Source organism: Zalophus californianus, chromosome 12 (genome assembly GCF_009762305.2).
Source record: "Zalophus californianus isolate mZalCal1 chromosome 12, mZalCal1.pri.v2, whole genome shotgun sequence".
Taxonomy (NCBI): domain Eukaryota; kingdom Metazoa; phylum Chordata; class Mammalia; order Carnivora; family Otariidae; genus Zalophus; species Zalophus californianus.
The window spans coordinates 87117327-87140571 of record NC_045606.1 but is presented as its reverse complement, the minus strand read 5'-3'; the positions used below and the strand labels follow the sequence as shown (position 1 = coordinate 87140571).

General features: G+C 37.5%; 1 protein-coding gene across 2 annotated transcripts in view; it reads right to left on the bottom strand.

Annotated features, from left to right (window-relative positions):
- Window positions 1-23245, bottom strand: part of EXOC4 (exocyst complex component 4) — a 718447-nt gene that overhangs the window by 377777 nt on the left and 317425 nt on the right. For both annotated transcript variants that reach the window (XM_027573746.2, XM_027573747.2), the window contains exon 10: window positions 7920-8016. In XM_027573746.2, coding sequence (XP_027429547.1) covers window positions 7920-8016 — 97 coding nt within the window. The remainder of the gene's footprint in view (window positions 1-7919; window positions 8017-23245) is intronic.

Here is a 23245-nt window from a genome sequence, read left to right as displayed (position 1 = left end):
AACCATTCACTTCAACAGACATGTGCTAACACCCTTCCAAGTGATTCATTAATTCTCCCTCTTTTTTAAAGATTTTATTTATTTGACAGAGAGAGCGACAGCGAGAGAGGGAACACAAGCAGGGGGAGCGGGAGAGAGAGAAGCAGGCCCCCCCGCTGAGCAGGGAGCCCGATGCGGGGCTCCATCCCAGGACCCTGGGATCATGACCTGAGCCGAAGGCAGACGCTTAACGACTGAGCCACCCAGGCGCCCCTGATTCATTAATTCTTTAATGAAGTTATTTATTGTGTGCTCCGTTCATGTAGAAGATATGTTTGAACTGCTCTCCTCCCTTTATTGTTAGGAAAGGAGGTGAGAAAAAAAGACCATGAAGGGCAGAGATCTAGGCTGTTACAGGAATGCAGATTTGGAGTTCTGAAGACCTAAAATGGTCTTACCAAATTCATTCACTTGCGAGCAACAGTTAATGCCAAAAAGTTGGAAAGATCTTCTGTGCTAGGCCAGGTATAGACTAATATATACAAAATTCATAAGGAGTTCAGTGATTACCCAGAGTTATTTTCTATAAGAAAAAGAATTAGATTTGTTGGCAAAGTTTATTACAAAAACCCCACAGGCCTTCTGCAAAGCAGCCCACAAAACCAAACTTCTTTAGGAGAAAACCTGTAGTTCAGCCACAACTGCTCTGTAAAAACTCTCAGGTATCTTGAATGTCACATGGAATAAATCCTTAATAACATGTTGATAAGCTAATGGCCTAATAACATTTGCTCAATATCTCTGGATAATATTATCAAAGTGGACTATATAAATAAGACTTATATTCCATTTCAGGAGACACGAGTGTCAGAAGGGACAGAGATTTTTCACTATCCCAAATAGAGTTGTACTAATGACTTCACCCCTACAAACAGGGCTTCCTGAGTGCCCCACATCCAGTAAGATAAATCTCAGAAAATAGTTTTTGCTGGTAGTCATTTTATCAGGCTTTCTCTAAGCCTTCAAAACCTTTGGAAGTTTCAGATCTAGTACCAAATGCTTCTTATAAATCTAAATATAACGCCCTTCTTGTTTTTTTGACAAAAGAGAGAAATTTTTACCTTGACTACCTGTGTACGAAGCTCCTCACGTATCTGTCCCAACACGTGCTGCATGTCAGCAACATATACCCGTCTCCACGTCAGTCTGTTCACTGTTCCTTCAGCATCTCCTCTTCTTCCTTTCCACCTACCATTTCCCCCGCCCAGGTCATTCGCCCCTAGATGTTCACACAGCTGCCTCCGGTACTTCATTTTCCAGTCTGACCAAATGTCATTTTCTCAGAAAGCTCTTCCGACTGCACCTTAACTAAAATATTGCCCCCACCTCCACCAGTCACTATTCAAACTCCTCACTTTCATCCTTCATTCTTCCTAAAACTGTCACCACCTGATACTGTTTTCTATGTGTGTTAGTCTACTTTTTTACTGTCTGATTTTTCCACCAGACTACATTCCACAAGGGTAGAGACTTAGATGGAGAGGAGTTGGCACAAAGTAAGTGCTCAATAAATTTTATTAAATGGATGAGCAAATGGATTTTTATTATGCTTAATTATAACAATGAATTTTATATGCCTTGGATCTACCAGTATTGTCAACGTGATAGGTACTGTAATTAATAAAACAAAAAATATAAAATGCAAATGTTAATCACAATTGTCATTTACTTTGGAATATCATTTTTAGCAACATAACCTACTACGTTAATGGCATAATCAATTTTGGTGCCTTTCCTTGTTTGAGGTTTGGTTTCAACCACTTCCTGACCTCCTCCTAACTTCAAGCCCTGCTTAACAATTATAGCGATTTCACAGCCAGGCCCTGGCGACCCCTTAACCAATTCCCTACACTGCTGCTAACTGGCAGTTGCTACATCTGACAAGATTAACTTTTAGAAGTAACTCTTCTCTGTAATCAGAAACAAACACAATTACATGTGATGATAACGTTTACTTGTTCTACTGCCATTTGCCTTAAAAAAGGCACACAGCCAACCACAGAAATTCTGACCATGGTCATAGCTCAAGTCGCCAGGAAGTTTTATCTCGCTAACTAATCTAAATGCCAACCTACTCCTTACTGACCAATGAATATTTCATTTTTTGTTCTACCCAGAAAGCCTTTAATTGCTGTCTCATTTTAATGAAGTGTGGCTGATAATGGTGAAAAACGCTCACAGCCCAAATAGTCAATATTCAAGTTGTGTTCAACGGAGGAAGCATCAGTGACATTTTTGCAACTTTAAATACCATCATCATCCACTCTGTCTCCAGCCTCTTACCTCTGCCAAGTCACCCCAACTGCAAACATCTGTTCTTCAATTGTCTCATAAGAAACGTACTTCATATATGCAAAGTGATCATTACCCTAAAGAGCCAAATGTCTTTTAAAAGCTAGTTGAAGCAAATACGCAAAAGAAACACATTGTCATTTGGACGTTTAAATTTTAAAATGTCAGGCCTTTGGAGTCCTTAAATATTATAAAAGCATTTCCCGGTCACAAAATCACAAACTTGAGAGGTAGAAAGCAAAATCCAGACCAACCAACTCCTTGATTTTATAGATATGGAAAACTAAGACACACCGGGATTTGGCCAATACCAAAAATTAAAATGTGGTCCCTCGTAGCCACCCCTTCCCCCAGCCCACATTCAGTGGTCTCTCTCTCTCTCTCATGAAATACACAAAACTCCTTCCCATCTAAACATTGGCTCCAGTGCTAAAAGAATGATAAATTAATCACTTAATAAATCAATTTCCTGAGTTTCTTCTAACTGCAAAATTTAATGTACATTTTCTGCAATAATTAAGGTTAAATGAGGTCATAAGAATGAGACCGTAATCCAGAAAGGCTGGCGTCCCTATAAGAAGAGGAAGAGGTCATGTCAGGACACAGTGAGAATGCTTCCTTGGACTCAGGTGTCCTTACTCCGACCTGTCCTAGCTCTCAAGACTAGGGATTTTTGTTTCTCAAACAGTGATGGGCTACATGAAATCCCACTATTTCTCTTTGATGATTCTACTTTTGAAACCGAAAGCTTCCAGCTGTAAGAGGGTTGAATGCAACAAAGTCAAGGGCATAACTTTGTTTTCAAGAGCAGCACTCCCCACCAATTTGCCTTATTGGCCCAGAAGGTATGCAATCACAAATGCATGCAATAAATAAATAAATGAGAGATTAATAAAGCTTGAGAGTGTTTTTAAATTCTTTAGTTAGATGCTGCAAGCATTTAGATTGGTAAAGGAATAATTTTTGTTGTCACTCAGTTTTTGCTATATGAAGGAACTGTACTAACAATCTAAGGAACCATATATTCTCTGTTGGGGGGGTCAGAGAATAAGGAATAGTGATAAATGAAAAAACAAAGGGAGAAATAAATTCTCTGCCTCTCCCCGCAAAATCCTACAAATAGCAGCCACAAGGTAATTTCAGATTTCCAGAAATGGCTACATTATATATTAATTATAACTACAAAGTGCTACTCTGTCAAACTGTGATTGATACCTCAACAAAATGTATTTTCTTGATAAAGTTTACCATGATGGAACTAATCAAAAATAATTTGTGTAAAAAAAAAATCCAAATGCATGTCTGGTCTAGTCAAAAGAAAGGAAATACTGTCATTCAGATTTCACCATTAATGTATTTTCTTTGTGTTTCCCAAATTGAAGGCCTATAAAAGAATTTATTAGAGTGAATCCATCCATTCCTCTTGACTGTTTTCAGAGAAAGGGAAAAAGCAGCAACTATGTCAGTGAGGGTGGTACACGTTCTTCAGCCTATCATTTTCAGGGTCTCTATTTTGGTGAAAGTATTTCAGAATCTACCTAGGTTTAAGTAGAAACCTCTTCATTTCAGTATGTTTTGTTCACTTAGAACCAGAGGTAGCAAAACTGATTAGATAAACTCTTACCATCAAAAGCTTACATTATAAGGCTTAAGTTTCACACAATGTGTTGTTAGGCTAAGAATAAAGCAAGCAAGATAATGCTATAGACCTCATTTTTCTAAAACATCATTCTCTGAGACAATTTTGTGATTTCTTACCCAGAAAGAGAAAATAGTAAGGAAGAGGATTAAATAAACAAGTCAAAGGGGCCAGCAGAGTTAACGGGTAGTGAACAGACTGGAGGTCCGTAGATTTGCCTCCGACACCCTGTGAGAGTTCCTAGGGAAGAAACTGCAGTACTTAGGAGAAAAGTACAAAAGTAAACTTGCAAGGTTGCCAGATCTGGGACCTTGTACAATGATTTTATGGGAGGACAGTAAAAATGACGGCTAAGAATATATAAAACAGCGTAATAGGAATGTGCTCTGTGGTGTTCTTGAACAGGGTGGTTCCAAGTTTTCAGTACAGAAAACTTTTATGCAGCAAAGAATGCGCTGCCCACTAAATAAAAATGATGGAAAGGACATTTTTAATAAATGAGGTATACACAAGCCACCTGCAGCATTTCAGGAAGACAGAATCCGAGTATCGCTAGACATAGGGGAAAAGTAGCAAAGGGAAACGAAAACTCCCTTCCCATGGAAAAGATCTCAGCTCCCTGAGAGAGACAGTGCAAGAAAACAAGGACAGTGTTTAAATGGCTGATAAAAGCCAACTTGTAGTAAGTTCCTTCTGAACTAGAGTTTGGGGACTTAGAAGAGGAAAAGGAGGAGTCCCTGCATCCCAGCAGAAGCACGCAAGGAGGCGAAGTGCTGGGTGAAAGGTTATGTGCCAGCTCACTACTGTCCAACTGTGTGCGGGAAAGGCTGCAGTCATCTACCTCCTGGTGCAAGAGCCCGCTCATCTCTGTCCTCACCAGTCACTGGAGTTTTGGGGCTTCTCAGTTTTTGCCGCCCATGCAACTACCAAGGGAATACCTTTAGGCAAGGATTTGATGTTATTTTTTCATTTCCCCAGGACCTCGCATAGAATCAGGGTCCAATAAATAATCAGTAAAACTGAACAGAGGAACCTGGATCTGAACCTAATTTGTTGCACTTTTCACTTTAAATTTCAAATCCTGTGCTTTAATTCCCCATCTTTCCATTCTTCTATGCTAACTCTCCCACTAGGTTATACGGTTTTGTAAATAGTAATATGCTAAATCACATTCACTTTGAGCTAGCATGGAAATAAAATGAGGGGCATTCCAAAGGATGGGAAATATATGTATGCATATTTTATTTAAATAATCCCATAAAAATAGGAGTGACTATTTCTAAAGAAGAGTCCACACCAACTTAGAGAAGGGAAAACATGCACCGTAAGTGTTCAATATACATTTGTCGATCATGAATAAATGAATGGCTGCAGGAGAAATGAGAAAACTTTAAACACACAGAGTAAAAATGAAATGCACTAGTATGATAATGCACACTGACTCTCCTCATTACCAAAACTAAACTTCCAAGCTTTAGAAGAAATAATAAATCCAATAATCAACAAATGCTGAAGTGTAAAAACTAAAATAAAAAAAAACAAAACTATAAGATCTTAATCATTTGAAATTCCATAAGCGCATTTTGAGGTTTCAGCTGAGACTTTATAATGGGTTTGAGAAGCAAGGTTACAATTTGAGCCAAAGGCTAATTTAAAGTCTATAATGATCACCTGCTTAGAAAGGAATTAACTTACCTCGCAGACCACATAATATTCTTGTGACTTCCATTAAGTTACACAGAGAATGAATGTAAACTGTATCATGCAACAAAACTTTTAATCAATAATAACATTCAGAATGAAAGTAGAGACCAATCAAGTGAGTAAAACTAGTATGAGTATTATCAAGTCTTAAAACAACTCTCTTGTAAAGAAGGATAAATGCTAAAAAATAATTGTTAAGAATTGCAATACATGAAACTCTACTCATACTTTAGCAAAAATGCATTTTATTAACTGTCAAATAAGGGTAACTTTTCTTCCCCAATCTCCTAACTTCACATTTATAAAGGGAAAAAAAAAGTTTATAGAGAAAGAAAATATCCTGAAAAGTGACTAACAACCACAGCTAAAAAACTTTCAAAGGTCTTCTTCTATGCTTTTAAGCATAAGAATTACATTTATCCATTCCATGGGGTAACGTAGCAGTAAATTATGGCATTAAATCTAGGTTAGAAGATGCCTATAATGATTAAGGTATTTTCCCATTTTCCTAACAATTAGCAACTTTAACTAAGAAGAAATCAATTTAATTGAAGATGAGAGTGAATACTAAACCAATTACCAAAGTCAGGTGTAATAAATATGAGCACTGTTACTTAATCTAGAAAATCTAGATGTTGTAATTTATGTTTTATATAGAAAATCAACTAAATTTATAGAGGAATAGTCTTAATTCTCTTAATTCCAGGATTCCTAAATTACATGATTTACTTTTGCAAATGTTTGCTAAAACAGATTTTTCAAAAGATTAATAATGCTTTCTTTAAAAATCTCTTGTTATTGCATGAAAGGATTTTTTTGTTGTTAAATTTACATATTTGTGTGTTTCTGCATTTAAAACTAACGGGGTGAAGTATTCCCGTACAATTTTTAAACCTGTTGCTTAGGCAAGAGATCTAAATTGAACTAGTTCTAATGATTTCGATTTAGTAAGTCTTGGTTAATGAGAAGGTAGGATAAGGATGATTCCAGTAATAAACTGCTTATGTTGTAGAAAAGTATATTCAATATTTATCTGGACAATTCAGCAGCATTTGCTTAACTGTTATTTCAAATGCCTCAAATATTACAGAAGTTACCTGAGGAAGTTAATGTGATGATCTGAGGCACCTAACCTTAAATGAACCCAAGAGTTTCTGGTCCATTATATGAAAAAAGCAAAAATATGTATTGGTTCATTGCAAAGAAAACATACAATTAATATTATATTGGATATCTATGTTCAAAGAGTACCCTTTTTTATTGTGGCCAATAACGCTTAAAATATAATTCACCATCTTAATCTTTTTTAGGTATACAGTACAGTAATGCTAACTATATGCACATTGTTTGTAACCAGGTTTCTAGAAATTTTTCATCTTGCAAAACCAAAACTTTAGATGCATTGAAGAATAACTCCCTTTTCCTCTCTTCCCAAAAAGTCCCTTTTTAAAGGTATTTAGGGCTTAGAAGTTTTTAAAATGCAATTATCACAGATCTTTATTTTTTTATAATCATAGCTCCACTGAGCAATATAACAGATTTCAATCTAGTCAGCATCGAGTTGTCCTTTAATATATGAAAGCATATACATGACTGCTATAATGTCTTTCAGTTTTTATAGGTCATATTTGTTTCAAGACTTGGCAATCCTCAGAGGATATCTGAGTCATTAATATAAATTAGGGAGATAGGTCATGGGTCTGCCATTTTTTTCCTGTAAAGGGCCGAAGAGTAAACATCTTAGGCTTTGTAGACCACACGGTTTCTCTTGCAAATATTCAATTCTGCAACATTGTAGAACAGAGCAGCTATGGACAGTGCATAAATAGATGAGCATGACTGTGTCAAGAAAAATTTATTAAAAAAAAGAAAACCAGGTGACAGACTAGATTTCTCTTATGGGCCATATAAGTTGCCACTCCCTGAAATAAAGAAGGGAATGGAGGGACAATGACAGAGAGAGGGAGAGGGGCAGGGACAGGGAGTAGGAAACAAAGAAAATTATTAAAAAGTATTTATGGAGTATTACTCCAGAGAACAAATAGGTACTTAGCAGAGTTGACATTATTGGTTTTATTGACAAATTTTGATAGTGAAGCCCTAAAAATAGAACAAGTTTTTGTTTTGTTTTATTTATTTATTTATTTAGGACTTGTTTCAATGCTGACTGACCTCCTGGCATTCAGTACATCAGGAAAAATAATGAAAACAATGACTTTCAGTAAGTACATAGGATTCGACTTACCTTAGTAATGGGTGGAATATGACAGTAATATTTCTGGCTCCAGGTTTGCAGACAAATTTGGTTCCTCCCCCTTCAATTAAGTTATCATCAGGACCCCCTTTCAGGAAAAAGAAGACAGATTTAGCTTATTAGAACTTTTACAAAAAAATAAACCAAGGCTATTGAGATGAATGTTATCCTATCACAGGAAGGATTATCATTGAAAACAGTTGCCTTCAAACCTATACAATTATTTTGAATGACGGAATCCAGTCAGTCTTCCTCGTTACGTAAACTGTAGAGCAGCACTTCCACTCTGGAGTGAGAACATGGAAGCTCAGTAAAAATAAATTGTGTTTTTAAAGAAACAGTGTAGGGCAAATCCAGTTAAACTTTTAGATCTACAATCACCAGTGTCCATCTTAGCACAGCACGTGGAACTTTCCCAAACCGGAAGTAGCATTCAAGATTGTCCAGGGCTGTAACGGTTAGAGCAAAGACCCATATAAACCTAACCTGACCACACTTCATCAAATCTAAGACACCACCAATTTTAAGATACACTACTAAGTAACACTAATTTTTTTTAAAAATCCTGCTAATGAAACTATACAATGCTTTCTTATTACCTAGGGTTTTTTTTTCTCATTGAAAAGCTTCTTACCGTTTAAATATACACAAGTAGGTTATATAATTTAAGTAAATATTTAAGATTTTTTTAAGGCTTTAAGACTTTTAAAATAAATAGATGTTTATCATAAATCTCTCACACACATTTAATACAGAAATATAAGAAAAATAAATTAAGGTGTTCTTAAAACTACATAATTTTCAGAATCCAGCTTTTCTTAATGACTCAGAGTTGTCAATATCCTTGTTTTCTAAATGGTGTCACTAAGTGGGTTTCTTAAAGGCGTGTATCTAGTATTTTATTCCAACTGCTGATACTGATTCTGCAAGGTTTAATGTTGGTATGTACTTGATGCTATCAGAAGATTTAAAGGGAAGGTGTTCCTATACCAGCCAAGATTCATAATCTTTCCTCAACCTATCCTTAAGAGGTTAATTAATTGAAACACTGAAGGCTCATGGTATGAGGAATATCCACTCAGCTCACACAAACTGAGGCAAAACAACTCATTTTGGCTGTCTTCTGGTCCACAGCCATGAAGATGCCATTGACTTAAGATAACATCCTAATTTCAGCTGCTTTAAAACGTGAAAAAATGTGTATCTCAGTATGTTGGGAGAAATGCTCCCCCTCCCACACACACAACTCACGTTACCTACTATGAGAATGAAAATTAATGTAATCCCTGGCCTCTCTCTGTCTTTTACCCACTCTAGGGGAAGTGAAGTAATTCCCCTGGTAAATTTGAGAAGACAAAGCCGAGCATGCAGGTCTCAGCAACCTCCTTATTCCACTTTAGAAGCCAGAATGCCTGCAGATGGTAAGTGTTGTCTTGCAAAGTTGAACAATAAAGTTCTTGCTTTGTTCAGAGAAGGATGAAGTGGTCTTGTCCTTTCTGTAAGCGGGTGAGTAAATTTGTCTAATTTTGATGTTCAGTTAGCAAACGCATTTGGCTCTCAAAGTAGACCGCATCTTCCAGTCTAGCTTTTGCCAGTATAAAAGTTGGAATTTCACTTTCCATCTACCTTACTTATGTTATTTCTTAATGTTTCAGGAATCTGATAGTAAAGATAGATGCTATTTCCTGGGCTTCCTCAAAATTCTGACAGCCTACACTTAAAATATTTTTCTTTCTTTTAAATTCAACATTTTCTTTCTAATTATAGCTCTTTGCATGATACCAAACACAACTAAATCTCATTTGATTTATTATCTATCTTAATGGTCTCTGAGGTACCTTGGAGATTGACTGATAAAAACATGTGAAGCCTCAGAAATCCATACCCTGGATCATCAAGACTTCCCAGAGGCATCAGAGTCTAGACAAATCCCATTTGGATCAGTTGTTTCTACCAACTAATCACAGCATGGCTTTTCTTAAGAAAAACAGAAAATATAATGGAATGTACAGCTCTTGATTCAAAACCATGAGCTATTTTTTCTCATTTGAAAAAAAAAAATACATCTTGTAGTACTATATTTGCACCAGAGATATTAGTGTTCTGCTAAGTCAGTGGTTTTGCAAAAGGAGAGCATCAAGACTATCATAAACACTACCCTTTTCATAAAATCCTCCTCTAAAAGTCACACGGTATGGTTCCAAACAAACAGAGCAGAATAAACAGATCTTCTTTATCAACACTTCTCTAAGATCATACAACGAAGTCCGTATTGAATTACCAAGGAAACATGTGTATATGTGTAGAAAATAAACAGGTTATATTCTGCACTCCAGGCACAACATAAATAACTTCCTATGAAATAAATATACACAACAATATAATGCATTCATTTACGGAATATGGGCATTTCTTTTAAGGACAAATGTGAGTTAGATTACAAGATCTCCAATGACTTCTAAAAATTTGTAGGTTCTATGATTTTAGATACTCAAGTATTATATACAGACCTGATGAACCTAGCTCCAGGCAAACTAGTAGCAGCTTCGGGCACACCAAATGCACTGACTGTGGGTGCATCGCCGTGTCCTGCTCCACACCGGGCTTCCATCTGGAGGGCCCTGCCCTGCTCCGACCATTTCTTTAGGCACCAGGTCTAGCCTTAAACTGTTGAATGGCCCTCTCCTAATGTCCACAATTCCATTAGCAGCGATTTTATATAAAATAACCTCAACATCGGTCACCTGTATTGTCACTTGTTTTCTAATGCTTATGTAACATTTCCCTGCCTGGAATGGAACTTCCTGGAAAGTGGTTCTAAAAGCATACACTTGCTGAATGAAGGAAGAAATGGAGACCTTAGTAGAATGTCATTGGAATTAGATGAGAGAGTATATGTGCAAGTCCTTTGGGAACTGTCAAAGACCTAACAAACACAAGCAATCCCCTTTGTATCCCCAGAGCCTTACAGGTAACAGGTGCACTTAATAAACATTTGTTGATGACAATCATATAGGGAACACAGATAACAAAAGATACAATACCAAAAATAAGGGCCATGGGCTGTGAGAAATGGCAGCAAGAGGAAGATTTGGCTGTGAAAAGGAAGGATGAGTGCTAGCATTTGGCTGGAAACTAAATAATAGTTGCATTTGTTCCTTGTTAGCTCCAGAAAGATGATTACTGCTTTACAGAGTGGGGTTAAACTGAACAAAAAGTAAACTTCGGGCAGGAATACCTCAACCCCCAACCAAAATTCCTCCTACAGGAGGCTCATTATAGGCTTCCAGGCCCATCGCAAACCCCACCTACCCTGCATTTGATGAGATTTCCTCTTTACTACAAGTCCAAATCCAGCTTACTCAATTACCAATATCAGCACCAAGCCAGGGAAAATATTCTTGAAAATACACAGGTCAGAACCAAAAGTAAAGACCATGGCTGAAGACCATATGGTCCGAGTGTCGAATCCTCTGAGATTTAGTCTAGCATTTCAAAATTCTGAGTGAGAAACAAAACTCGCCTCTCCTCATCTGCCTTCCCGTAATCAAGTAATCTGGGAGCGGCTGTCACGAGCGTTCCGGGGGAACATGTTCCATCCCAGGAAGAGCACGCACGGGCCAGAGCATCTCCTTCACCTTCATTCATTATGCTTACAGTCTGATCTCAGCTGTCAGAGGCCGGGTGATAAGCACTAGAAAAAATGCTGAATGATGATGGATGGCTGGAAAGAAAAGGAAACTGACAGTTGTATTACAAGTAGAATACAGCTTGTGCAGAAAGGAGAGGAAATGCCCCAGTCCTATTTCAGTTTCTAACAATGAGGACAATGGTTTGACAGGCTGTTGCAGACACCTGGCAAGAGGCACGGAGGCCATGCAGGGACTGCTGTGATGACAGCATATCAGGGCTCACAAACTAGGCCTTTCTTGGATAATTCATTCACACAGAAGTCATTAGCTCCTCAACTTATTTCTTCCTTGATTCTTCCCAACTGGAATTTGATGTCATTTACAATGAATATAGTCATTTTAATAAAACAGAAAAAGAAAACCACAGCCTGAGAAATGAAACAAACGTCCTCACTGACAGGTCTAGGGGACAGTGGGAAAAATCACTAAGATCGGTGTCAGACCCCAAATTGCTACTTAATACTGGAAGTGTGATAGAATTATTTAAATTTTCTGAGCTTTAGCTTTCCCATTTATAAAATACATACTGAAATTAACTCTTTCAAAGACCTGTGGTGATAACATACTCCTGGGGATTCAGTACACTGTTTGACACCCAGTATATCTCAAATAAATGGTCTACTTTTCTCATTAGAATGACCAAGCAGTTAAGGATATACCTGATCTCACACACACACACACACACACACACACACACACACACACACACACACACACACAATCACTGGAACATAAACTAAAGCACAAAAGATCCAATTTACAGAATGTTATTCTTGCTACTTCAGGCAGTGTTGTATGAGTCACTATCATTAACAGGAGCAGTTAGAATATGTCTGTCTTATCTGGGGGGATTATTGCAGTGAAAGGTTAGAAAATTGCTGAGAACACTTACAGCATGACAGAATAAAAATAACCAATATTAAATTACAGATATAAAGATTATGAATTGTCTGTGCAAGTGCTTAGAAGAAGACAGTATAGAGTCTGATGGTCAATTGGGTTGACCCACAAAAAACAGCATACCTTATCTGACATGTTTAATATGGCCTGGATTTCAACATGGCCCTTTCACATTGTAAAGAACCACAGTGAAGATGATTTTTTTTTACAGCAAATATTTTGCTTCATAAACACTTTCAAAGGATTATGAAAATGCATTCTGATTCTATCAATAAATAGGGTCTTTAATTGGCTCTAAGAGCCTACTGAATGGTCTAAGAATTCCCTGAATTCACAGCTGTCACCTTGTTCTTTTAGATTAAGTTCTTTAGCAAGTACCCATTCAAAAGCACAGATTATCATTAAGACTTAATGCTGTTGCTGTGTTCACCACCACCACCCAACCTGTGACTAGGGACTATCTATCTATGAACTTGGGGTTTGGTACTAGATTAGGAAGAAAAGAGAAGTACAATACTTATTCTTACCCTCGAATAACTTACTATTATGGTGAACTCAAGCAAATCAAGATTGGTGGTAACATTCTACTTCTCATGGTAAGTTGCTGTCGGATCTGGGAAGGAAATCTTGGCAATAAACCCCTTCAAGGAAAGGATCATCTTCTGGACTCAACTCACACCAAGTCTATAATTATTAACAACAATATAATTTTGTTCATGGATGTATCTCCTGTGCTTAGAATAGTTTCTGGCACATCATAAGCATTCAGTAAGTATTTGTTGAATGAATATATGAATAAACAAATGAACAAACCGGAAAAAATGCTAATGTCCCTTTCAGATCAAGTGAATTCTAAATACAGACCACCTACGAACAAACAGCAGTTGTGTTTTGCATAAAGTATGCTAAGTAAGGAATGCACGTTTCAGTAAAATGCTGAAAAATTCTAATAAGATATTATTTGTAGAAAACAATCTCCCAAGTAGAAACAAAATAGTTATCCCCACCAAAAGAGGAGTAAATGCCTTGTCTATGTTTCTCTGCTCAATTACATTTTATTCCTGGGCAGCTCTAATGTTGTACTGTGTAGATAGTTAAGACAGGTGTCAAGTATTAGACAGAGTACGCAGGAAGAAGGTCAAGAGGCCGGAGGGGGGCTCACATTTATTAAACATCTGCCAGGAACCCAGTACTGTGCTGGACACTTCACATAAAATATCTCACTTAATCCTAGTAATAGCCCTGTAATATTATTACCCAACACAGAGATGAAGAAATGAAGGCTCATGGGCATGGGAGGAGGAGTACAGAGTTTTGCTCAAAATCAAAATCACAAATGGCAGGGTCAGTATTTAAACTATTTTTCCTCACTATATACACACTACAATGCACTTAATATCACTTTATGTTCCAAGAAATTCACGGGTTGAAAAAAAAATGACACAGATGATGGGTGATACAGGAAAATTCTAAACCAGGGAACAGTAAACCCTGATTTTATGGTTGTCTGACACATTAAATGCATTTTCTACGGAATCAACACTAAATACAACAGTTGGTTATGCAAGTCAATGCACAAAAAGCCTCTTTGATCTAAAATGTAAGTGGAGCCTGAAAAAAACAACATTTTGTAGATAAAGCCATCATATAAACAATGATTCTGGGGGGAAAACATTTAATGGTCCAACCGAGGCCAGAAAGAACGCTTCCTCTCTAATATAGTCCCAGCAGCAAGAACGAGAACTAATTTTACTTTTCCCCATCTCTCCTGACTAGCTAGGGCAGGGTATAATGACCCCTTGAACTCCAAACTACTGGCTAGGGCTCTTTGGAGGCCCAGGAACATGCAGGTAGGAAGACAAGACAGGGTCCAGCCCTTCAGGGAGGGAACTTTGGAGAGTTTGCCTGTATCAATACCCAAAATACTGACAGAAGCCCATTTTTTTCTGCTTACCCTTTTTTAAGAAAATTCCACTAACTCTCCCTTGCTTTGTCTTTTACTGTTACATCTGATGGATTTCTTGATAATCCTTCCACACTGCTGAGGGCCCAGGGGAGAGAAAATTACTGCAATTTGTAGCAGCACCATATTATTATGGAATATTCTAGAGCAAAAATAAGAGTGGAGAAGAGAGACTCTGAGAGTTAGAGTTGAGGATTTACTAGGTGGTTGTAGCAAAAGATCAAAGATTCTGATAAGAAAGTCAGATGATTGACCATAGATGGGTCAAGGCTTGATAAGAAATAAATGAGACTTGGAAAAGACTTGACTGACAATAAGGCAATGCAAGCTGACATGTAGGGGTTTCTCTCAGATAAGAATACTGATGGCTGAAGTCAGAGTGAGAGAAGACTGAAAAGGAATGGATGTTGTATTTAGACAGGGACAGGCTTAGAATTGTATCTTTCCTTGCCTTCCCTGTGGACACCCCATGAAGCCCTCCCCTGAGTTAGAAATGGGGTGGGGCGAAACAGTAAGTTAGATGTTTGGTAGTAAAGAATTAGGGAGTAGCAAAGTTTGGAGGTGGGCTGAGAATAAGAAAGGAAAAAAATAAAGGACAGTTCAAGGACCTCAGCCCTGAGGAAAAAGGGGAAGCTCCTTTTGGTCCCTTTCTTGTGTCACCCGTAGGTATAAAGCATAATGTACAGAAAGAGGATCTAAATTAGACACTGCCTAATGACAGGTTATTGTGAGACAAACAGTCCATGTTTTGAAGTATACGGAGGACAGCAGATGAACGTGCAGTACCTTATGTCTGTTGGAATCTCAGTGTGAGCAGCCTGCTAGGAAGCAAATACCTCGTCCGAGTTTTGCCTCAAGTAAGACCCTCTCTCCCGATGTTTGGCTAAAGACCATGAAATAATTATTTTTTGGTAACCTAACAGTGTTGTTTCACCATGAAATAATTTTTATAAAGAAATAGAAATAAAAATCATATTCTTTTATAGTTTGAAAATTGAATACATTCTAGCTCCCAAATAACAAGTGAATTTTATAATAAGCTATTATTCTGGGGTGGTGTCTTGGCTTACAAAACAAAACAAGAAAGAAAAATCCTTAATTATCTTCCTAACAATAAATTCAATGATGTTTTGGAAGATGGAATGACAACGAAAGAAAGAACGAACGGAAGAAAGAGAGAAAGAAAGAAAAAGAAAGAAAAAATTTTAAGGTTAATAATAGCTCACTCTAAGCCATCAGTAAAATGTATTCACCTGGAGCTCTTCCGTGAGCATAAGTCAAAGGCGGCTCCATTAGTAACAGGACTGACCGTTTCTCTAATGGAGTCTGAAATGGCATGCTCTACGAAGAGCAAAATGTAAGATATGAGCCAATTACCAGAGGATCCACAGGCACTGCATGCATATTTTTAAATGGTTGATCAATAAGGCACAAGGGAACTTTAACTGACCATTTTTGAGAAGCATTCCTATCTTAGTGACATTATCCTCCAACTCACTTTATTTTAAGGCTACATAAGGAGACGGCATTGATTCTTTCTTCTCCTTCCACTGTTTAACGGATTCCCTAGTTTGAATTATCTTGAATCTACTAAATAGGTTTTAGAGGCAAGCCAGGTATATCTAGCTCAAAGATTCTCATGTGTGGAAGCTGGAGTCCTCTCCCTTACTTATCATGTATCTGATTTCTTTCATTTAGCATGTTTTCAGTGTACACCCATGTTGTGGCATTTATCAGTACTTCATTTCTTTTTAAGGCGATTAGTATTCCAATGTATGTATATACCACAGTTAGTTTATCTCTTCACCAACTGATAAACGTTTGGGTATTTTCGCTTTGGGCTATTATGAACAAAGTTTCTATGAACATCCATGTACATCCAAGTTCTGTGTGGACATAGGTTTCCAATTCTCAATATATACCTAGAATTTGAATTGCTGGATCATATGGTAACTCTATCTTTAACATCTGGAGGAACTGGCAGACTGTTTTCCAAACAGTCTACACCCTAATGTCCATTGTTGTTATTTTCTTTAATAAACTAATTATTTAGAAGAAAACCTGTGTCTGGGTGGCACTGGGAGTGGGGGGGGGGTGGAGGTGGTATGTGATGAGCAGCACACAAAGGAAGTATGAGTAGTTTGTTCTCTAGAAAATCCCTTTCCCCCCAACCCGAAATCTCCCCCTGCCTCTTGTAGGGGTGGCCCTGTCTGTTTTGAAGGATCATTGGGGAAGCATTACTAGTGTAACAAGTGATGGCAGGGCAGAAGCCTCTGGAAATTGGTACAACTGGGAAACGCTCTATGCTATCTATAGTGTTTCAACTAAGTGTCGGTGCTGGTTCATCAAACATGATTAAAACTGACAATGAAGATTCTCTCCTCACTCAAGTTTCAGATTGCTGAAGAGTTTACTGTTTGCTCAGTAGTTCTTGTTAAAATAAAGCCAAGAGTGATATGAAGGATGACAGAATGCAGCGAAGTTCTCTAATCAGATGAGCCCATCTCAGTGCTGACCTAACATGTATGTTGGACTAGTCAGGAGTCTTCCAATGATGTCTTGCCAGCTGAGTGGTGGATTTATGGTGCAGATAAGCATCAAGCTGAAAACAGACTGAGTCCATCAATCTTATTTTGCCTGTGAAATGGTCTACAATGAGGCCCAGGCCTCTGGAAATGACGGATGCACAGATACACTAGGTCATATAGATGAAGTGGTATTGTTAAATGCTGTCACCAACTCCACGCTCAGATATATGCTTAAATCTGAGAATGCCCAAAGGTAGAAAGAAATTATTTTGAAGGGCTTGATGTGACAGGTAGAAAGTATAATAACCCAAAATGACTGTAAGAAGTAAGATAAAGGTCTCCTTAAAGACAAATTTAGAGTCAAAATACAAGTTGCAAACCATGGCATTTAGCTTACTGACAAAGATAATGAGTGCTGGCATCCAAACAGAAACAGCATTATTTCATGGCTCATTGGAAGCATCTGGATGACTAAGGCACAGGTGGCTTTAAATAACTTTACCAGCAAACCCATAGTCACTCTTTAGGTTTAATCAGCAACAGTCAACTTTAAAGCCACTCTAGGCAACAGCTCTTGGAATATTCTCATAGCATTAAAATTGGTCTTCCAAGCCAGCTAAGCATGAGCTATGACATGATCAGCACTCAAAAGTACAGCTGGCAGGGGCTTTTTTTTTTCTGTTTCTACATAAATAGAGCATAACATAGGATTGTGCATGCAAAAAAAAAAAAAAGTTTAAAAAAAATAGTGTTTTAATCCATCCAGACTGCCCATCCCCTGCAGCTCTACAATGTCTAATACATTTTTTTTTACCCAAACCAAACCAAAAAGTAGTGAATTTTTCCAATCTTATTTCTTCCACATTCATCTGGCATGCTTCCACCGGGCACTTCTCAAAATTTTTATTCTCCATTTTACCAGTCATGATGGTTAAAAAGCAAATAACCTTTAACGTTAACATTTTACATACTACTTAACCCCATAATCCCAGTTCTTGGCATTTCCTCCCATCCCCAATAAAAAAAAACACCATCACAGGTGAATTTAAGATTCAGCAACAAGAGGGACGCCTGGGTGGCTCAGTTGTTAAGCGTCTGCCTTTGGCTCAGGTCGTGATCCCAGGGTCCTGGGATTGAGCCCCACATCATTGGGCTCCCTGCTCGGCGGGAAGCCTGCTTCTCCCTCTCCCACTCCCCCTTGCTTGTGTTCTTGCTCTTGCTAGCTCTCTGTCAAATAAATAAAATCTTTAAAGAAAAAAATTGGCAACAAGAATGTTTATCATAGAACAGTATCTTAAACTTTTAAAAAGTCACTTAAAATGCAAAATTAACAGGGAACTGATTATAAATCCACACATATCTCAACATATACATAAGTGATACAAACATGCATGTATGTATGTGTATGTATGTACGTATAACTGGAATATGACACAGCCATTAAAAATAGACACTACAATAAGGCAAGAAAATGACTTAACATGCAGGAGTCATTATGGCAAAAAGTTATTGATTAAAATAATACTGTTAGATAAGCCAATATTATGTGTCTCATAACTGTAATACTGAATATCTTTGCTGACTTAATTCTTTTGTCTTCCACCTCTGTTGAATCTTGTTCCTAGATTCTTTTTTCTTTATGTATTGTGTATCATGTGTATCATATTTATTTGCATATGTATTTGTGCATGTGTGTGTGTTATTTAAGTTCATATTTCTTAGAAATTTATCTGTAACAATTCTTGGAGGACTGGCTTAAAGGTAGGTACCATCAGAATACATTAACAATCACTTCTGCTAGTTGACCTAATAGAATTACCAAACTGCAACCCATTTTAAACTGAAGTCTCACTTTAAAATTTTCTCACATGAACCAGAGGATGTTTGTTTTGGCAACAAACCTGGTTTTTCTAGGGATTTTCCCTGCTTTCAGTCTATGCCAAGGTGACCAATTTTCTTTCAGTCCCTTACCAGGAGGTGGGAAAATTATGGGGAAAGGGATGGTATTTCTAGATGACCCTTGTGCTCTATACGGAGTTTGGGGGTAACATTCTATTAGACTACCCAGGTTGGGTAGGTTCTGGGTTTTGTTCCTATTCTGTGCCTTGCAAGTTCACTTGGCTTTGGCAAGTATTTTCAAGTAAAGACTGGCTTGGAAGTCCTTTTCTCAATATCTCTCTGCAGTCCGTTTTTTGCTTCCAATAATCCTAACTTTCTTGCCAGCCCATCAAAGCTATTTAACACATTTTTAAATGTTTCACCCAACACTTTAAATTTTTTCATGGGCAGATCAGCAAAGATACCAGTCATACTGCTAGAAAGAGAAGTCTCCACAGAAAATATTCTTTACAGAATAGTCTACAAACAATTTCCCCTCTGAATTAAATTTTTCCAGTACAAGCATCTTTGGATTATATTCAGATATCCCGATTACTGTTTGTTATTTGTTTTTAATCAGTTATCATAGTTATCCTAAGATAATCATTACAAATACAAAAAATAAACAATAAAAATAATACAGCTTTTCCTTAAATGTTATCAGTTAATGTGATATACTGAAATAAATGATATACAATAAAATGCAATTTGATATAGATTATAATCAAATGTTAAGAATTGAAGTTCTCTAACTTTGATATCAAGTAATTTTCTGGCAACAAGAAAGTTGCTTAACCTCTCTGAGGCTTCTATTTTATTTTTTATCAATAAAATAAAGAGAATGAACCAGATAGTATACTCTTGAGAAAACTTTCCATCTATGAATTTTTATTTCTTAGATCATAAAATGTCCTTTGGAATATATTCTAATAGGTTTTATTTACATTTTCTGATACCGTATAGCATAACATAGTAGCACCTTTATCAAGTAGAAATTTATGCCAATTGTTATAATCATTGAGATACCATATGCAATAATTCTAACAGGATTTTAAATGAGAACGAACTGCATTTTTGCTTTGGGATATTAGTTATGCTTCAGGAAAAAATAATTAGTATCATTTTGGGCTGACATTTTTATACCATCTAATTATGATTATCTATGCTCTCCTTCTTTTATGAGAAGCATCTTAGACCCTGCCTTGATTATCACAAGAATTACCCAATGCTGAGAAATAAAATGGGCAAAATTCATGTCGTGTCTGTGCAATTTTAACCTAAAATGTTTCTTAATAATTCACCCCAAACCAGGTATCAGAACTTTACAAAAATCACTATAATCGATGGTTTTCAAAACTGCAATTCTGACAGAAATGTATTTAATAGGAAAACACTATTTAATTTAATACAATCTAATAATTAGGAACTCAGCATCTTGGTGCCTAGGAGTGGACTCATGATGATATAAACCTAACTAACAGACACAGTCCATGACCTCAAGAAGTTCATGCTTTCATTGTGGTATGAAAAGGAACACACCAAAAGTTAGAGACAAAGCTATTATAAGATACAGCAAAATAATTAAAATACAGCATTCCACAAGAATGTTGATAGAAGTACTACTCTTTAGTTTGAAAACCAACTTACATAAGCATAATAAAATTCATGGGAAGGCATGTGAAGTTACGGTTGTTTGGTAGAGAAAATACGACACTGATCCTCTACAAAGTAGCCTGATATTAATAATACAAGAAAACAGATTGACCAAAGTAACATGTAATACAGAACTCCTAATATTGGTATAATTGGTATTATTGGTATCATTAGGTAAGTCAATTCTCCCTTGGGCTGAGAAAAAACAGTGATTCAATCACATAACAAAGGAGCTACTTATCAACATTTTCTAAATACATCATATAAAATTCTTGCTACAACTTTCTTCCTGGAAAAGTACATTTCTTTTGTATTTCTTCAAAGATCAGTAAATTTGCTTTTTAAATGCTGTTGTTCAAAAGCCTAAAATATAGACAAGGCTTTTGTTAAGAATGCACAAAAGAATGACTTGTCAATTCAGCTGAGGGGGGACCAGAGAGGGGCAGAGGTTACTAACAAAAAGGCTCTGAAGATACTAGACAAAGCAACTTAGTGTAAAGTAATGGTCTGTGGACACAGCTTCAGTGTAAACATTTTTTTTTCTAACCCAAACAATCAAGCACCACTCCAACTGTAGAGAACTAAAGGGAGACAGAACAAAAAATATGGGAGGCGGATTAAATTCAAATACATTCAGCAAATATTGATGAAGTGCCAATCATGTACAGGTTCCGCACGAGGTCCTGGCAGTAGTAAGAGCAACATGAACCTCTGGTTGCTCATGTCTGCAACCCTGGAGTCATCGTCACTCTTCTGTTTTGTTCATGCCTCTCACCCCATCACCAGCAAATCCTAGCAGTTCAACCTTCAAGACACAGAGTCCAAGTACTTTGCAAACCACTTTCTAAGCCACCACCATCTGGTCTTTTAACTGGTCTCCCTGCCCCCTTTCAGGGAATTCTCAATATATAAGACAGAGTAATCCTGTTAAAATACAAGTAAGGATAATCCAATTACTCCCCTCTCCAAAATGCTCTGCTTCCTATCTCATTTGGAGTAAAATCTGAACTCCTTGCAATGACCTAGATAGAAGAGTCCATGAGATCTGTCCCTGTAATTTTCTGGGTTCATCTCCTACCTCTCCTTCCCTGTCTCATTCTGCTCTTCTGTGAAGACACCATACACACACCTGCTTTGGGGCCTCTGTTCCTCCTGTTCGCTCCACTTGTCAATACTCTTCCCCACGATCTATGTGGACTCCTCCCTTACCTCCTTCAAGTCTCCACTCAACTATGTCCTTCTCAGTAAACCCTTCCACGGCATGCAAAATGAGATATAAGATATAAGTAAAATCATTTAAATAATAAATTTAGTCAGTAGAAAGCATATATTTCTATATACAAGCAACTGCAAACCTATAAAAAACTAAGTTTCTGAAATCTGGCCACGATGATATAATTCTGAGAAAGACATTACACAGAGAATACCCACTAACCACACACATACACATGAAACACTGAAACCACATGTATATAAATGTCTGAGCTAGCTTTTTGCTCCTACCACTCTATTCTGGGTGTTTTCCCAAGTCATTAAATATTCTTTAAGAACATAAGTATTAAAGATTGCATAATATTGTAGAGATGCACCAAACATTCACCATTCAACAATTATCAGCAAGCCAGCTGCATGCCAGGCACCATGCTAGGTACCAGGAAAAAAAATGGTCAAAGGCCCTACCTCTATCCTTCCGAAGTTGACCGTATTATATTGAGATAAGACCTGAAGTGATCACAGAAATACATAATTACAAATTGTCTTCTGTGTTATGAGACTGGAACAGACTGGCAGGAGAGACCATGATACCTCTCTATGTATTTAACAATAATCCCACAGTATCTATTAGGGACTAATTTACCCCAAGGACAGACAGAACTTCTCTGAGGGAGTGACATTAACACAGAGCCTGAAGGATGAGAAGGAGGTGGTCTGGAAAGAGTAGAGGCAGGAGTGTCCTAGGCAAAGGGAAGAGCATGTGTGAAGGTCCTGAGGCAGCAAAGAGAGAGGCCCTTTGGAGGCAATGAAAAAAGTTCAGTGTTAGAAGGCTAGTGAGGAAGAAGAGTTAACTGTCAGGGGAATTAGGCAGAGCCAGGTCACAAGGGCCTGGGAGGCTATGCCGGGGGAAACAGGTTTTTTATCCTAAACATAATAGGAAGCTGTTAAACATCTGGAGAAGGGAGTGATGGGATTTAATGCGAATATAAGATCATGTTTTAAAGACCCAGAGTAATCTCTAACACAACCCTCTCCCTAATTTTTATCCTGACAAAGTCTTGCTTCAAAACGTCTCATGAATCTTCTCCAAAGCAGTCTCTGGACTGCCTTCTTCAATTCTCTCTGCCAAGCAGCACACAGAGTCTGCAGCTTCTGGGACCACCACCAACCAAGCTAAGGGTGACACAAGCTCTGGTCACTATACCCAAAGCCTACCACATCTCTCATTCCTGTGTCATTGGCCAATCAGTCTCCTTGAATAGTAACTAACCATTTCTATCCCTCATAGTACCCTGAATTTCCTTGCTCCTCATTCAGATCTCACTTGTCTTCAATCTCCAAAACCCCTCACTATTTATTATCCCCTGGTTTTCTCCCGTGAACATCATTTCTCCATAGGTTTCTAAAGTGTTGGTTATTTCCTCTTGCATAGGCAGGAGAACTGAAAATCTAGACTGGGTGGCATCCCAAAGCAGCTTCCAGACCACT